General features: G+C 48.1%; 1 protein-coding gene across 1 annotated transcript; it reads left to right on the top strand.

The window, feature by feature from the left end:
* Positions 1 to 1,993: 1,993 nt before the first annotated feature.
* On the top strand, positions 1,994 to 6,023 carry LOC135822471 (uncharacterized). Its single transcript, XM_065335243.1, has 2 exons — positions 1,994 to 2,876; positions 3,109 to 6,023. The coding sequence occupies exons 1-2, from the start codon at positions 1,997 to 1,999 to the stop codon at positions 5,577 to 5,579; spliced, it is 3,351 nt and encodes a 1,116-aa protein (XP_065191315.1). The 5' UTR covers positions 1,994 to 1,996; the 3' UTR covers positions 5,580 to 6,023.
* Positions 6,024 to 18,705: the final 12,682 nt, after the last annotated feature.

Here is an 18,705-nt window from a genome sequence, read left to right as displayed (position 1 = left end):
GCTACTTCCCCGATACATATGTCTTTCCTCATCAATTTCCATCCACATGTAGCCTTCGATGGATTTGCTCTCCCGTCTCTGATGTCGACCCATCATCTCCATCCTTCGTTGTCCCCTATCCACCTGCCATTCTGGAAGCTGCACCCACAGCTGGAAAAGAGCAAGAATTGGAGGAGTGCCATTGTATGAAGAGGACGTATGATCAAATGGTCTTGTTAACCCATGCTGATGACAGACAGGAGCTGGCGTATCGTCGTACACTGATTGGATATCGGCATTGCCATGGTGATCCTGAGAAGTGCAAACAATTCATGTGTTGATATGATTAATCCGTTTTAAAACAATTTCATCGAGAGCTATGAAAACTTCCATTTGTGCAAGATTTATGCCACGCATGAGAACTATAGAATATTTCTGATATTGTTTGATACTTCTAAAACTCAGAAATTATGTACATGTATGGTAGGGTTGATTAAATTCGTGTTACACCATCTTTCAGTCACAGTTTGTGACACATTTTTTGAGTCTGTTCAACGAAGATTATCTTCTGGGGAGGCTCCCTAATTCAACAGCTTTGGTGACATAACTCTTAGTTGATACACGTTATAAATATTTAGATAATATCTTGAAAGACACTTCAGTGACTTCACCCAGCTTGACAGCTTCAGTGTAGAATTATGTTATGTTTTCGAGCGAGCAAAAAGAAATCTTATGGCCTAGTATGGGAGGGTGTGTGTGTCTCTGTGCCCATGTGGTTCACGGCATCGACAGTGCCAAGCAACAAAAAGGTTACAAAATGTAACGGGGCGCGATAGAATGGTTTGCAAGAAGAAGCAACAAAATATGGCAGGAGATACCAAAGGTTAACTTAAGTAGTAGGGACCGAGCCGGTCCTGGGCCAAGGTTGAACCCACTTGACCTTATGAATGGGTACTTGAACTTTGCGGTTGTTAATTAAGTGGCCACTTGACCTTTTAATTGGATACGTGGTAATGAAGTGGCCACTTGAGATCTGAAATGGTTTTGAAGTGGGCCAGGTGTCATATTTAATTGGATTAATGATTAAGTGGTGTTTGAAGTGCCTCTCGGCGTCATAATTGCTTTTAAAGTGGTGGGTGTGGTTGTTGACAAGAGTCACTGTCTGGGAATGTGTTCTGGAAACTTCCCCGCTGATGAAGTGTATGTTGGGAATGTAGATTGATACGGTTGAAAGCACCTTTCGCGGCGGTAATTGTATGTCACAGAAACATCTCCAAGATCGCACCCGTCGAAAGTTCTGGAACGTAAATTTAAATTTCAATTGTACTGGTAGGTAGTGGAGGTACAACTGAAAAAAAAAACACAATGCATTTCTTACCAATAGATCAGACATGTAAGTTGATAGGGTTGAAAGCACTTTTAGCGGCGGTATTTGTATTACAAAGAAACATCTCGAACATCGATGCAAAAAGAACCTGTCAATAGCATGCGATATTTGTATTACAAAGAAACATCTCGAACATCGATGCAAAAAGAACCTGTCAATAGCATGCACTCTGTACTGCATTCTACCAACACTCATTGCACACTCCACACAGTATATAAACCGCAGCTCACACCCGCAACTGTATCACAGGTTGGTGAAACAGCGCTACCGCTACTCCTTTGAAACATGAAGCGGATGCATAGTTCAAGCGGCGGTGGCGGTGGTGATAGTGATGTGGGAGTTGGTGAGGATGACAGCTCTTCACCCCCAAAATTGAGAAAAGAATCCGCACTTACTTTGACTCGTACAGCTCCTCGTGGATTCTTGAGAGAGTATAGATCCAGTTTCCTAGACGAGCAGAAGGACGTTCTTGGCGTTCTCAACGACCTATCGCCAGATCTGTATGAAACAATGGTGCACGAGCTAGGCATCCAGCCGTTCAAAGCTGTACTGGTTCTTTGTGTCACTGTTGAGAAGCCCAATGCCGCAGGTGCAATCGTCTACGCCTCTCCATTTTTCCGAAGCCGGCCTATGACTGTGTTGAACGTGAGCAACATTCCAGGTCTACTAACCGCCGCCTTCGACGGGATCACTGCAAAGGTGGACGCTTGGGTGCAAGGTGGTTCAGGCTGGGCTGTGAGTAACGTGAAAACTGCACATCTTGATATTTGCAAGTATCGTCCAATGCGCATGTCGTCGTACCTTCCTCTACCTAAAAAGCTAGCTTCGTCAAAGGCCATCATCAATGTGAAGAATGACGACGAGCAGTGTCTGAAGTGGGCTCTTCTGTCTGCCCTGCATCCAGCTGTGCAACATGCAGAACGTGTGAGCAAGTATGCGCAGTATGCACAGAGTCTCAACTTTGACGGTGTAGAGTTCCCTGCAACCATAGATGATGTGTACAGGGTGGAGAAGGCCAACTCGCTAAACATCAACGTGTTTGCATTTGAAGAAAACCACATCATTCCCATAAAGTTATCAGGTAGTGACAATGCAATAAATCTCCTGATCCTGCAAGATGATCTCCTTAGCCATTACTGTTGGATAAAGGACTTTAGCGCTCTATGTGCCAGCCAGACAAAGTCCCAACACAAGAGGTTCTTCTGCATGCGATGCCTCTCCGCACATCGCAGCGATACCACTCTGAAGAAGCATCAACTATACTGCAGCGATGTGAAGGCAGCGGCAGTCCAGATGCCAAAAGCAGACGAGCAGCTCAAGTTCACGGAGATACAGCGGAAGATGAAAATGCCGTATGTGATCTATGCCGATACTGAGTGTCTGCTGAAAGCAACGTCTCCAGAGCGTCATGGGAAGCAAACTGTTCGTGAAGCTGAACACGTACCATGTGCAGTATCGTATGTCGTCGTACGCTCTGATGGTGTACTGAAGAACACTTTCACGTTCAGAGGTGAGTCCTTCAGCATAACTAATTAAATGTACTGCTCAATGTGTGTGTGTGTGTGTGTGTGTGTGTGTGTGTGTGTGTGTAAATGTGAAATATCAGCGTTAATCGTATACCCAGTCGTTAAATCTTTATTCTCACAATATCCAGTGGTCAATAAGAGAGATAATATTTTATGAAAAAAAAGGAGGAAAGAGTGATGAATAATTTGTTGTTGTTTCTACTTTTGTATATGTAGGAGATGATCCGATTGAAAAGCTTTTCGAAGAGCTCTCCAAGGAGGAAGAGCGCATAGAGGAAGACCTGAAGAACATACGTCCTATCATCATCACGGATGATGAAGAGGTGCAGTTCCGCAATGCCACAGAGTGCTGGATCTGTGGCAAGAAACTGAAGGGTGCTGATCGAGTGCGCGACCACGACCACCTCACCGGACTGTACAGAGGAGCTGCACACAACGCCTGCAATTTGAAGTTCCGCATCGTGCCAGAGCACCATCCCATCCCCGTTGTATTTCACAACCTGAAAGGGTATGATGGACATCTCCTGATATCCAGCATCGGCCTCACGTCCATGAACACTGAGGAGTACATTGACAGACAAGGACGGCGTCGACGCAAGGTGAAGGGGCGCGTTACTGTCATACCCAACAATATGGAGCGGTATGTGTCATTCTCGTGGGGGAGATTCCGATTTATTGACAGTCTTTCCTTTCTGAACGCATCGCTGGACAAGCTAGTGAGCAACACGCCTCGCGACTCGTTCTTTCATCTCAAGTCCCTGGCTTCGTCGTACAGCAACAACGCCCCGGGCAGCAGCAGCAGCAGCAGCACCAGCAGCAGCACCAGCAGCAGCAGCAGCAGCAGCACCAGCAGCAGCACCAGCAGCACCAGCAGCAGCAGCAGCAGTGCACCGGGCTCGTCTAGCAATAACCTGCTGGATCTCCTGCATCGCAAAGGTGTCTATCCCTACGAATACATGAACAGCAGCGCTAGGTTTTCCGAGACTGGTCTTCCTGCAAAGGAAGACTTTTACTCACGCCTCTCAGAGTGCCACATCAGCGATGAGGACTACTGCCATGCCCAGCGTGTGTGGACTGCATTCGGCTGCAGCGACATGGGCGACTACCATGATCTCTACCTGAAGACCGATGTGCACCTTCTTGCAGATGTGTTTGAGAAATTTAGATGCACTGCAATGGCCACGTACGATTTGGACCCGACACACTACTACACCCTGCCTGGATTCGCGTGGGACGCCCTTCTGAAACATACAGGAATCTCGCTCACTCTGCTGGACGACGTGGACATGCATCTGTTCGTCGAGCGCGGTCTTCGTGGCGGTGTTACAATGGCGTCACACCGCCACGCCAGGGCGAACAACAAGTACATGAGCTCACACGACCCTGAGCAGGCGTCAACATATCTTCAATACCTCGACGCGAACAACCTGTACGGCTGGGCCATGTCGCAGCACTTGCCGACATCCAAATTCCAGTGGTGTGCCCCCAGTGACGAACTCCTGCAGAAGATCCTCACCCAGCCAGATGACGCAGACACTGGGTACATGGTGGAGTGCGATCTGTCAGTGCCCACAGAGTTCCACGATCGCCTGAACGACTACCCGCCCGCACCGGAGCGTGTAACCATCACCGAGAGTATGATGTCGCCATACCAGCGCGACTTGATTGCAGCAGATCCTGTCTCCGGACTGAGTGCTCCGAAACTGGTCCCGAACCTCATGCCAAAGCAGCGCTACGTAACACACTATCGTAACCTCAGGCTGTACAGTCGTCTAGGTCTGAGGATCGATGCTGTACACCGCGTGCTCAGTTTCCGCCAAGCTCCGTGGATGAAGCCCTACATCCAGCTGAACACGGAGCTTCGGAAGAAGGCGAAGAACGATTTCGAGAAGGACTTCTTTAAACTCATGAATAACGCTGTGTTTGGGAAGACAATGGAGAATGTGAGGAGAAGAATCTCCATTAGACTGCTGCGTGTGGAAGACGAGGAAGATACCATTCTCACAGCCGTGGCCAAGTCCACCTACGTCCGCCATGTCCTCTTCGACAACGGGCTTGTGGGCGTGGAGAACAGGAAGCTTGCGGTCCACCTCAACAAGCCGGTGTACGTTGGCATGAGCATCCTGGAGCTGAGCAAGGAGCTGATGTACAGATTTTACTATGACGAGCTCCAGCCACGCTACGGAGACCGCATGAGCCTGCTGTACACAGACACGGACTCGCTGGTGCTGCTGTTCCGCACGGAGGACCTCTATGCGGACATGAAGAGTATGGCCGATCAGTACGACACCAGCAACTTTAGCCCCGACAGTCCTCTGTACAGCGAGAGTAACAAGAAGGTTGTAGGTAAATTTAAGGACGAGCTCGGAGGGAAGCTCATGACAGAGTTCGTGGCGCTCAGGTCCAAAATGTACGCGTACGATGGCGAGGAGAGTGGTCAGCGTGCAAAGGGCGTCAAGAGAGCGGTGACGAGAAGATTCACGATCGCGGACTACCGTCAGTGTCTGGTCGACAGGACGAGGATGTCACACGCAATGACCACCCTGCGCAGCCATTCGCATCGTATCTTCACCGAGACGATGACCAAGTCGTCTTTGTCGCCGTTCGACAGCAAACGATACATCCGAGCGGACGGTGTCAGCACACTTGCACATGGACACCACCGCATCGCACTGCTGGATGACTGAACAATGATGGTTGTGGTTGACAATCACAATTATCATTAGTCACACCCTGTACCATATCAATTCCATTTGTCTAATGAGTTACTGATCTTGATGATGATGATGATGATGATGATGATGATGATGATGATGATGATGATGATGATGATGATGATCACGGTGTGATAATGCATTTTAATATTTCGTGTTTTAACATTATTTTCAGAAAATTGCTCTTACAATACCTTGCGTTTTATATTCATAATATTGTTGCCCGTAAAAGCGGCTTGGTCACATGATGATGATGATGATGTTGATGTTATTATTTTTTCTACATACTACATAATTTTTTTTTTCTCCATAACTTCACTAGACTTTTATTTCTATTATAGCTAAAACATAATTGCGTGAAATGCAATCGCACAGTTGATGATGATGATGATGATGATGATGATGATGATGATGATGATGATGATCCCTGCTATGTCCAAGATCGTCAGCAACACCTATGGCAGCCCGATCCGCCTCTTTGTCTCGGGAGGTGGTGAGATTCTGTCCCGTGAAGGGACCTGCCAGGGGGATCCGTTGGCCATGGCTATTTACGCTCTTGCGACAGTTCCGTTGATCAGGCGACTTCGGGATACCAACGTATCAGTAAAGCAGGGATGGTATGCAGATGACGATTCAGCCGGAGGTAGGATAACATCACTATGGTCATATTGGAACGATATCAGTCAGATTGGTCCAGGCTATGGGTATTTCCCGAATCCCAAGAAAACCGTTCTCCTTGTAAAGCCTCAGTATGAACAGGATGCTCGGCTACAGTTCCAGGGCTCTGGCGTCGTCATCACAACTGATGGTAACCGATATCTTGGAGGTGTGATTGGCAGCGAGGATTTTTGTTCTTCCTTTATGGAGCGGCGTGTCCAGAAGTGGGGACGGGTATTGGATACATTGTCTTCGATGGCAACCACACAGCCACAGGCAGCCTATAGCGTATTAACTAAAGGTTTGTCGAGCTCCTGGACCTATCACATTCGTTGTTCGCCATGTTCCCCAGAGCTCCTGACGGCGATCGACACCGTGATTGATGAACGTCTGCTTCCGGCCCTACTTGGCGATGGTGTCCGTCCTGATAGTCCTGAGAGAGAGCTGTTGACATTCCCCGTCCGGTATGGTGGCCTTGCCATTCCGGTTCTGGCGGCTAGTGCACCTGCTGAATTTATTGCGTCAAGGGCAGTGACCAAGCCTCTGGTACAGCTGCTGCTGACCGGCGATTACACAAGCCCTCCTGACGTTTCCTGTGTGCCACAGATGGAAGCCCAGGAGAAAATCGCACAGCCTGATGGAAATATTGGTGTGCTGGCGAATCCGGATCAATTAATCTTGACACATGATCCGGTTCGTGATGCAGTGGGCGATGCACGGCACATTGCAAGAACAACGCGTGCGGCCAGGATCGGGGATGTGTGTCGTCGCCAAGCCGATATCAAGCCATGCTTGACTGCCGAGCAGCAGTTTTTGATAGAAGTCGCAAATGAGAAGGGTCTATCATCGTGGCTGACGGTGGCTCCCCGCTGGCAACATGGAACAATTTTAAAGAAATCAGATTTCCGGGACGCTCTATGCATCCGGTATGGTCACAGATTGAGTGGACTGCCGGAGAAATGCGTGTGTGGAGTGGATCTCAATCCCGCACACGCCCTCACTTGCGCTACTGGTGGGTACACAATCGCCAGGCACAACGAGGTGAGAGACCTTGTCGCCGGTCTCCTGAGAGAGGCAGGTGTTGTTGACGTCGAGACCGAGCCTAGATTATTGCCGTGCGGTGGTGAGGATCTACCAGGAGGGCGTTCGCTCAACAGAAGTACTGAGGCTCGTCTTGACGTGCGGGCTCGGGGCTTTTGGTCGTGGCAACAAGACGCTTTTTTTGATGTGCGGATTACCCATCCCGCAGCGTCCGTGTTGTCTCGATCAAAAGCCTTGAGTCAGCTGAAGTCCCATGAACGGGCAAAAAAGAATCAATATGCCAGCCGCGTTGTGAATGTCGAGCGAGGATCGTTCACCCCACTGGTGTTCTCGACTTATGGTTTCAGCGGGCCTGAGACAACTCAATTCCTAAAGTCTCTTGCCTCTCTCTTTGTAGAGAGAAGCCAGGATCTCAAATATCCTGTTGTCATGGGTATGTTGCGTACCCGCCTGTCGTTTTGCCTCTTGAGGTGGGCCATTACGTGTTTTCGTGGTTGCCGAGGGTCTTATAACAGACGGCGGGTGAATTCCTTTGTGGCCCAGTGTCGTTTGGCCGCATAGTGAATTTTTATGCTATGCCTCTCAACAATATCACTATGGATAACATCACATTTTTTAAATAACTATTTGGTAAAGTAACATCATCTGTCATTCAATATCTATCTGGTGAAATAATCAGCATTTGAATATCTATTTGGTACTAATCATTCAACTGTTAAATGTCATATTTTACCTGAATATCTATCACGATTTTTGCACATAATCTCGGTTATCACCGTTTCAAGCCCGTACAAGAGGCCGTTTCCAATGATGATGATGATGATGATGATGTTGTTTACGATGATGTCAATGTTTGATGATAATAATAAGAATAAGATTGCTCTTGTGGGCAGCTAGAGCTTGCTCAATTGTCCGTTGTCAATCCAGGAGTTGAACTTGTCCGGGTAGCCTTTCCACTTGACCAGAGACTGTCCGTGGCGTTTGCGGAGGACTTTCTCCACGCGGAACTTGGTTTGCTTGGTTTTCTGCAGTTGATGTTCGTAGAAACTGCCCTGAATAGGCTCGTTCATGAGATCTCGAATGTTGTAGGTGGGTGGTTGGGTGGGTAGAACTCTATTCACGACGAACACCTCTTCAGTCCAATTGGGTGTGTAGCCCTTTTCGAAATGAGCTTTGCTCACAGCAATTCTCACTTCATCGTTCACAGCATAGCGTCGCCGCGCCGTGCGTGCATCTGGGCTTTTGCTGGGGTGATCCTGTACAAACGGTGCATTACGCTCCTCGGACGCCTCGGCAGGTGTCATACCGATACTGCGGTGCTTGCTGGTGTTGTAGTCATGTACAAGTTTGGGTAGCACTTTGATGTAGACATTTGTTGATTTTGCTGTAAAGTGTTTCCACATGCGTGACTTGAGCGTTCTGTTGAATCGCTCTGCAACCACCGCCTTGCCGTCGTTATGAGTGCTGTACATGCTAATGTCGTTGTCAGCAAGCCACTGCTTGACTGTTGCGTTGTAGAACTCTTTACCCTCGTCGACCCACAGCTTGCGAGGTGAGCGCTTGCTGCTGGTCACGATGTTGCGAAACGCATCTCTGACAAGTGCGCCCGTCTTGTTCTGGAGCGGTACAACCCATGCATAGCGACTGAAAAGATCGATGACGGTCAGCAAATGTCGAGCACCATTGTTATTTTTTGCAAACGCCTGCATGTCCACCAGATCCGCACTCCATATGTCATCCAGCTCGTGCACTATCACACGCCTGCGGGGGAAGCGTACACGTCTTGGTCTGTGCATTTCACTGGCTAAACGCTCCATCCACACATCGTCGTCATTCTCATCATCATCATCATGATCCTCGCTGGCACTGACACCGGCGCTGTCAGTGTCTGGGGTAGCAGCAGCAGCAGCAGCAGCAGCAGCAGCAGCAGTTGCACCGCTGTCACCACCACCACCACCTGCGGTGTCGTTTGTGATTGAATCATCATCATCATCATCATCATCACTAGTAGTAGTAGTACTGTCAATGTCCAGGATCACGCGATCGTTGTGCAGCGTATTGTCAGTGAAGTGGCGTGCAAGTACTCGCACAGTACCTTCAATAGTACCCAGCTCCGAGAACAGTCTCCCTACTAGAACTGCATACCGGCCACACACGGCAGTGGATCGATTCTGGAGCACGTTGCTGTTCGTGTAGAGCGTGCACTTCGGAAAGGCATTCCTGAAGTAGCGCTCCAATCCCGGTTCGTGATAGTCCCGCTCCATGCGATTCAGTGTTCGACCAAAGCTATCGAAAATCAGCACGCAATCGTGCTCGCGACACACCGTCAGCCAATGGTGTCCACCCTGAGGAGGGTCGTACACGGGCAGAACGTTGTCCGTGTTGACGATACAGAATTGTCCATGCTTCAGGCGTGGTAAAAGGTCGTAGCTCGTTACACCCGCATAGCCTCTCACGAACTTCAGTCGATTGTCCAAATCCACGTTGCTCAACGGTACATTCATCTTTTTTTAAAAAGCATGATAATAAACATTAATAATAGTAATAGTGACAATGACGACGACGACGACGACGATGACGGCGAACCACTGTAATGCTGCTGATGCTGCTGATGATTTCAATTTTCCAATGATGATGAGGATGATGATGATTCCAATTTTGCAATGATGATGAGGATGATGATGATTCCAATTTTGCAATGATGATGAGGATGATGATGATTTCAATTTTCCAATGATGATGATGATGATGATGACGATGATGATGATGATGATGGTGGTGGTTGTTGTTGTTGTTGTTGTTGATCGTCTTCTTAACTCTACAGCGAATTTCCTCTGAGAATGTCGAGTACTTTGGGAAGGGAGCGGTTGCTGTTTTTCAACACAGTCATGACAAAGTCACGGTCATTGGTCAGAGTCCTCTGCAGGCCATGCATGAAGTGATCTGGCTTCATGAGCTGTGCCTCCATGGTGCTCGCGTACGTCTGTGACATCTCCTCCAGACCGGCAAACTTGTAGCCCGATGAGCCGGGAACAGTGAGTGATAGTTGAGTGATGCTTTGTAGCTTGTTCTGCATCCCAGAGAAACCGCGTACTTGAGGCGTGAGTCCTATATCCTGAAGAGCCAGCTTCTGGAATGGGTACTTTGACAAATAGATTCTATTCGTTTCGTTCACCAACGCCACGTAGTCTCTCCTGATCGTGGCTTCCACAGACTGACGCACGCGTTCCAGTTCGCCTGTGAAAGTGCTAGGATTGTCCTGGTAGAGCTGTTGGAGTTGAGCTCTGGCTGTGAAATAGCTGCTTTTCAAGAACACCATGGGAATGTTTCCTCGTGAAAGTTCATCAGATAGGATGTGCAGCAGTATGCGATCAAAGTCCGTGTCCTGGGTAATGCTCAGGGACAGAGTGGATGTGGGGGCCTTCTTCTTCAATCTAACATCAGCAATAGACTCTCGAACGGCACCGGTGTTTGCATCGTAGTTGAGCAGGTCAGATGCAAGTACATTCAGGACGGATTCGTAGCTGATGAGTTTAGGACTGTTTTGGAAGTGACGCTCGTACAGGTGTTTAACTCGCGGGTTCTTTTCCAAGTCACCAGGCGGCAATCTGCTCAGTGCATGTTCCGGTATGTACTGCAGAACTTTCTTGAAGTGGTTCAGAAACGTATCGTATGCACCACCAACACCACCACCACCAACACTTCCTCCTTTGACCTTTGCTCGACGCGTTTTGAGTGAGGGGAGAGTTCCCAGGACATCCCATGAAGATTTTCTTCGCTTTAAAACGTACTGCGGCTGCTTTTGCATGAATTGCAACGTCCTCAGTCGTTTCGTCTTGGGTATCTTGAAAGAGCCTTTAAGGCCACCACCACCACCATCATCATCATCATCATCACCCACTGCTGGACCGGAGCGTGTTATACTAGTGAGGTTCTGCCACACGGTAAAACGTGCCAAAGTACGTATGGAAACTTCGCCGCGGTACGGGATTTAGTTTGATACGGATTTTTTCATACCGTTTTCCGTGTGAGGCGCGCTTCACACGGACTGGACTCCGTGTGAAAAGTGAGCGTACAGAGTCCATGTGGCGGGGTGTTCGTGCATGCTTCGAGCATGCTACGTACAGCAGAACCGGTGCAACGTACGAAAAATCCGTGTCAAACTGCACTGCAGTTGACACGGAGTTTGGTACGTAGTTCCGTGTAGCAGAACCTCTCTATTATTGGGAAGACCCTTGCAGAATCTAACAGTCAATCGCTCCATTCTCGCACGCGCTCTCTCTCTCTCTCTCTCACTATTAGTGGGGATTTTTTTCTTTTCAATGTTGTGTGTGAATTTTATTTTTTTATTTTTTATTCAAACAGCACTTTGTAGGTATGATCGTTGCAATATGTGGAATACTCATTTCGAGAACAGTGAATGGCCAGGATGGGGCGTTGGCAAGCAGCGAGCAGCTTCTCATACAGTCTGAAAATGAGACCAGACTTTGAGCATTGACCACCGAACAGGGTGCTCAGATAGCGCTTGATATTGCTCTTGTCAGTGAAGCGAAACAAGTAGAGAAAATTGGCATTGATCTTCATGTCTTTTATGTTGTCAAAGCTCTGTGAAAGGAAGAATACGTTCAGCTTATAGTGATGGCTGTACATGGTGAAGAACTTGTAGAGGCACTCGCGCTGTTCACCGTGCTTAAGTGCCATGACTCGAATGTCATCGATGATGACGTACGTGTGCGGCTCAATGTTCATCTCCTCAATGTTCTCCGGAAGAGTGCTGTAGTGCTTGAAGCTCTTCAGACTCTCCATTCGATACTGATCGCCAGGTGTGTTGGAGATGACCACCAAGCGCTCCGGTTGCACATTGTCCAGTAGTTTTTTCAAGAAGAACGATTTGCCCATGTTGCTCTGTCCCAGGAACATAACGTTCTGCCCCCATTCACGAAGACTGGGTAGGATTTCATCAAACCATCCTTTTCGTTCATACTCCAGACCTGATATGGCAGGTGGTGAGCGTTGATCTCGCACATGCGGCTTCACAGTTGGGATGGGGGCTGCTGCTGCTGTGACTGTGTGCTTCCCCTTAACACGCTTAAACAGGGTGCCAAAGTCCATTGTGACAGGCATACGATCTGCTACTAGTATGGTGAAAAAAATTGCATCAGATGTTGAATGTGGGGGCAATGTGTGAAGATGAGGCGGGGGCAGGCGCATTGCTTCCAAGGGACGCTCTATTCAAGTTCTCTCTAATCTTGCGTGCGAAAGGTGATTCGTTCATGTTTGCAGCGGCGTTAGTAGATTTTACCCTGGGCATTGCTTTCAGGAGACTGGATCGAATTTTTGATCTGGCTTTGGACTTGATCCGTGACTTTGTCTTGGACTTGACCTTTTCAAACAGGCGTCGTCCTGTGGACTGGAGAGTGTCTGCGAGTTGATGCTTCAGCGAACGTGATTTGCTTTTTACAGTTTTACTACGGCGTGAGCGATGAGGAGGTTGACGACGACCACTGCTGCTTGCTGCTGCTGCTGCTGCTGCTGCTCTACCCTTGGATTTACCACGAGACTTCACCTTGCGAGTGCCTCTGGCTCGTGTACGTGCGCGAGTCTTGGGCCCATCGCCAAACACCTTGTCAACAACGTTGTCACCCACCGAGGCGAGCGCACCCATAGCAAGGGGGATGCCAATGGACTTCAGCAGTGGAATACCTTTGGCAAGCAGACCGGGGGGTATGGTCAGCCCACCACGCTGCATGGCCGGCTCACGAGTCAGCCTCATTTGTCTTTCGATGACGTTCTCGCTGCCACCACCACCCATTTTTCCTTTTCCCAGCAGCATCGGAAGCAATGAAAGTCCCGCCAGAGCCCAAGGAAAGCCGCCGCGTTGCATTAACAGGTCACGCGATGAGGGTTCAGACATGCGACTCTGCAAGTCACCAGCTCCCAACCCAAACAGTTTAAGTAGAGGACCGATGATGAAACCGCCGTTTTGACGAGATTCAGTACTCAAGTCACCACCTTTGTACAGTCTTTGCTGTGTCGTCAAATCACCACCATCCATCATTCATTGACTCTCTCCACCGCCGCCGCCGCCGCCCTCCAATAGCATGCACGTGTACTTCTTGCTCTATGACGGAGAAATTTCATCAAACAACTTCACTCTTGACACCTCTCTCCTTGTCAATGGTGTACAGGTACTGATCAAGACAGATCATGTTGACCTTGATGGAGGTGGATTGATCACTTGGCAACTTGATGGGAGAGTTGGTGACGGCTGAAAACTGATAGTCGATAGACAGATTGCCTCTCATCTTTTGATTGTCCACTTGATGGTCAAGGTTCAAGTTGATAGGTATCATGAAATAGTGGTTGCAGTAGTCGGCAGCGGTAATGGGTATTTCAGTGCCGTATGTCTTTCCGAAAAATTCACGGACCAGATTGTACCCGCGCAGGTAGGATGACTTGTTGTAATCGTAAAAGTACGTCCCATCATCTTCGTTCACGCTGCACATCCAGTCGAATTTGAGAGGGCTATCGAACAGAGTTTCCTCGTTGACTGTGATGCGCAGCTGCGATATGTTTGCATGAATCATCGCCAATCGATTGGATGAATGAGTGGCATTGCCAGTGCCGAGTGCAGGTTGATCCCTCGATTTCAAGTCTTCGAAAAACAAGAGAAAGCGACGTGGAATGTCGGAGTTGTGCAAAAGCTCTATTGTCCCAGCGTCGTCCGTTATGCTCTTCTGCATCTGTCGCGGGCACCACGTGTGGAAAAACAGCTGCTTGGACAGTCGCACCTGATCGACATAGCTGTGATCCATGCGGTAGGTGGGCACGATGAAATCAAGCTGGGTGAGCTCGATCGTGATGTTGCCTACACTGTCTGCATTGTTAGCACCACCACCCTTGTCGGAAACGATCATGTATCTGGAAAGCTCAGCCTGTGGCAAATCGAACTTGATCTTCACCTGTGTACCCGGTGGTAGCCAGGCATCGTCCGCGTTGAAGAATGGTAGGAAGGGTCGCATCTTGTACTGGAAACGGCCGCACAGTGTGCGCACAATGTTCTCCTGCACGGTGTTGCTGAACGATTCGGTTTCAGAAATGAGTACGCCAGGCTTTCGCTTCACCTTGTAGTTCCCAGCCGTACTGTCGAAATCATCACCGTCAGAATCGTTCGTCATAAATGCATAGGCCCTCTTCCGCTTCACGCCATACCGATACTGATCGAGATGGATGTTTTTCAAGGCCTTTCGAGCATCGAGCTTCTGCAGTCCATACAGATCAGAGTCTGAGTACTGGAGCCTGGATACGTCACTTTCCAGAAGGCTCAGCACGTGCTGTACACTTTGCATGTCTGAAATCTTGCTGGACTGAGTCACCTCCGTTCCGTTCAATTCAACTCTGATGTTTCTGAAGAAGGAAAAGCCCGGGGAGGTAGGACATGTCCAGTGTTCGTAGTGATCACTGCCGTTGGCACGGTTGTCTTTCACGGTGTACTTGAATTTGGCGAGGAAAAAGCTCTCGCCCAGTGCAATAAAGTTCGGTGAGGACAGATTGAGTTCATTGTTCAAGGATGGAGGGGAGGAGTCTGCGGACGAGTAGAGAATGACGCTGCGCCTACCTTCAAGCAGTGAGTACTTTTTTTCATTCCTTTCCAAAATAGCCTTCTGCACAACCTTTGACCCACTCAGCAATCCCTTAAATGAACCGGGAATCTGGGGTGTGAAGAGTTCCTGAGCCATGCTTGCCGTCCTTTGAATACAGGGTGAAATAATTTTCAGATTGCTCGTCCAGAGAGCCATCCACAAAGTCGCGTGCAACTTCGTAGATACCATTAAGCCTGAGATGTTCTTCGCTGGTGAGCACTCCATCCTGCATGCAGACACCCATCTCCATGACGAAAGCATCTTCGGCTTTGTCCCACTTCTGATAAGAGACGAGGAGCTTCTGCAACACATTTCGCTGAGTGTGCGCAAACTTCACAACACAGCCCAGTGCACATCCAACAGTCATTGAGATCAGGGAGAGAATGCCGACGATGCGTCTGTCAACGTCTGCAAGAACAGTTGTCTGACTTGCACTGAGAGCTACCTGAATGACGAGCAATGTGCTGACGATCAGGTTAACACGTGCAAGCTGCTTCTCAACAGTGTCGCTTTTGTTTTTCATAGCTGCTTTTCGACGCTTGATTTTTCGCAGCATCAACCTAAGGTGCTCCAGATGAGGCTCATCGTAATCTTCATTGTCGTCCTCACGGCACACGCTACTTGCAGTGTCGATGCTAATAGAGGTGTAGTGTTCAGTATCCATATTGATCTCTTCTTCTTCTTCTTCTTTCTTCTTCTTCTTCTTTCTTCTTCTTCTTCTTCTTCTTCCACCAGGTCCTTACTAGGGAGAGGAAATATTTTCGATGCGCAGGTCCAGATAGATGGGATATCCTGCGGTGATGAGCTCGCCAGTGTTGAATTTCAACCAGAAGGTCATCTGACGCACGCTTTCGTTTCCAAGCAAGATGCGCTTGTCATCCTTGGAAAACACATAGTTATTTACACCGTTCAGGGTTTGTACGAGAAATGTTTTCAACACCCTGGAATCCACGTTGTCTTCATATTGGATGGAGGGGGCGATCAGGTCTGTGTACAGCAGAACCATTCGACGACCAACGGTGAGGTCCACAGCGTGCGAGAAGGTCTGCACACCTCTAATAGCATAGCGCATCTGAACTTCGCCAGCACCCAGCACGACTCCTGGAGAGTCATTTTTAAAGACACAAGTCTTGCCTGTTGGTACTGATGCTGTAATTCTGCTGCTCAGTCGTGAATAGGAAAAAGACACATCGCCATGGCCATGCATAGCGAGCGATGCGTTGATGCTGAGGACAATGTCTTCTGCATCTGTATAGGTTCCTGTTGAGATGGACACACGATCCTCCACTCCACTGGCGTTGTCCGTGATGTACAGTTTGTTCGTGCGCTCACTCACGTTCTCATGATGCAGTTCAAACTGTGCGGATTCCAAGTGAATGGTTTTACCTCGAGTATCGAATTCTTTTATGTTTAGGGTAAAATTAGCGGTATATCTCCCACTGCTCACAGCAGAGACTGCGTTGGTGGAAGTGAGAATCACAGACATCCTTGGTTTATAGATGAAAAAATTTCACCTCTGAAGTAGGAAAAAACAAGCGTCCATAGATCATGGCATTCTGGACATCAACTTCCCATAAAAGCGACGCAGAGCTTAGTTCGCAGAGGGCGGCTCGCGAGGTTCAAGACGACGTGACACAACTGAAAGTGCTGCTTGGTAATAAGAGTACGGAAAACACTATCGTGCATGACGTGCAGTCTTTGAAGGCAGTCAAATTCAACAGGACCGAAGGCATAGAGCTGCAAAAGCAACTGATAAAAGTTCGCAAGAGTAAGGGACCTCGAGGTCAAAGAGGTACAGGATGGCTCGGAGGCGGAAGGGAGCCGTCCATAGCAGAAGGTGGCCTGGGAGACTTCTACATCAACACAGGCAACGGTCTGGTGTACAAAAAGGAGTCCGAAGGTTGGGTGGTGATAACAACAGCAAGAGGACCCAGAGGATTGCAGGGTCAACGAGGAGCGCAGGGACTAGTGGGAGAGCGAGGAGAAAGAGGAAGACGGGGTCGTGTGGGTGAGCCAGGTGTACGTGCAATGGTTCACACTGTCAGCGGAACACTCCCGGAGACTCAAGCAAACACAGAACTGGTGCTCACTGAATTCCCATTTGGAAAAAATGTGGATGCCGGTACCATTGTGCCGCTTGGGTTATACATTCTAGTTGGATACCCTGCAGATGCTGCAGAGCGCGGGACAAAGGAGATACGCTACTGGATGTCACACAGTCAAACACCCAGGAAGAACAAGTGCACGCTGTCATTCACTTCCAACCCACTCCATGCCAATCAAGCCGTACTGAGAATGGACGATACCATCACAGGCGTGTACAGAAACTACAACATTTATGATTCATTCCGTTTTCTTTACCAAGTGTATTGATAAATTATAATAAAATGTTTTTAATGAATAACGTCATGTATTATGATGATGATTTGAGTGTGTGTGTGTGTGTGTGTTCTAATTAGCCTGGGAATACCTAGAAGTTTCCAGAACACATTCCCAGACAGTGACTCTTATCAACAACCACACCCACCACTTTAAAAGCAATTATGACGCCGAGAGGCACTTCAAACACCACTTAATCATTAATCCAATTAAATATGACACCTGGCCCACTTCAAAACCACTTCAGATCTCAAGTGGCCACTCCATTATCACTTATCCAATTAAAAGGTCAAGTGGCCACTTAATTAACAACCGCAAAGTTCAAGTACCCATTCATAAGGTCAAGTGGGTTCAACCTTGGCCCAGGACCGGCTCGGTCCCTACTACTAACTTACCAGGTGAATGATTATTTGTGATGTTTCCTTCGCAGTATCATTATTACTGGAATCAGTATTGGGTCACATATCTTGAATTTTTAGGTAGCTTTACGAAACCGTCCTAGTGGTCTCTTTGTCTTTGTGCCAACTGCCAAGTATGCAGCTACAGTTCCTATTTTTATTTTTCTCCTCTGCTTCTTCTTCATAAACAGTTGACGGAGACTCCCTCGATTTAGGCTAAGGCCTTTGGAGAATCCATAAATACAAATACAAAAATACAAATGCAGTGTTTCTGTGAATAGAGCATGTCTGAGAATGCCACAGAACACGGTATGTGTGCAAGTCGATCTCTCCGATTTCGGTCAAAATGTGCAGGTCCATGTAGATCAGTATATTTCGGAGTGTAGATCAACTGTGCGAAGGCCTTGAAAACGTTCATGAAGAAAACCTTGAAACTGATACGCCCTTTACAATTGGTCCAAAATAGTGATCTATAGATACTCGCACGAAGAGGACATATTGGAAACAGTGTATAATATACACTGTTTCCAATATTATAGTATAGTGTACGAAATAGTGGTATATGTATTTAAAAAAACAATTTCGGCGATAATTGTACTTGAACCTGTATAGGAAAGGGTGTGCTCCCCACACTGGAGCTCGCCCTCATCCGCCGACTGGACTTGATAATGTTTAGAGCAGGCAGTGGCGCTGTCTTGCAAGCTGGGCGAGTCAAAGGTTCCATGGACTTCTTGTGTGCTCTGGATAGCAGCCGTTAGTCAGTGAAGTGTCAAGTCAAGTCGGCGGAAAAGGGCTAGCTCCAGTGTGGGAAGCAGGGAGTAGTAAAATAACGCTATGATGGTATTTTTACTACTCCCTGGTGGGGAGCAAACCCTTTCCTAGTATTCAGCTATTGTGTAGTGTCATACACTAGGCTACTATACAGGAAACCATCGTGACACGAGCGTGCTGTTTGGATGCATCGGAAATAATAGTTATTAA

This window comes from Sycon ciliatum, chromosome 8 (assembly GCF_964019385.1).
Source record: "Sycon ciliatum chromosome 8, ocSycCili1.1, whole genome shotgun sequence".
Classification (NCBI taxonomy): Eukaryota; Metazoa; Porifera; class Calcarea; order Leucosolenida; family Sycettidae; genus Sycon; species Sycon ciliatum.
This window is presented reverse-complemented; position numbering and strand designations above follow the sequence as displayed.

What these genes read in the sequence shown, in the direction of transcription:
- LOC135822471 (XM_065335243.1), top strand. Translation starts at nt 1,997, where the DNA reads ATGACTGTGTTGAACGTGAGCAACATTCCAGGTCTACTAACCGCCGCC. An exon ending in GAACACTTTCACGTTCAGAG is followed by an intron (nt 2,877 to 3,108) that starts GTGAGTCCTTCA and finishes TTGTATATGTAG; the next exon opens with GAGATGATCCGATTGAAAAG.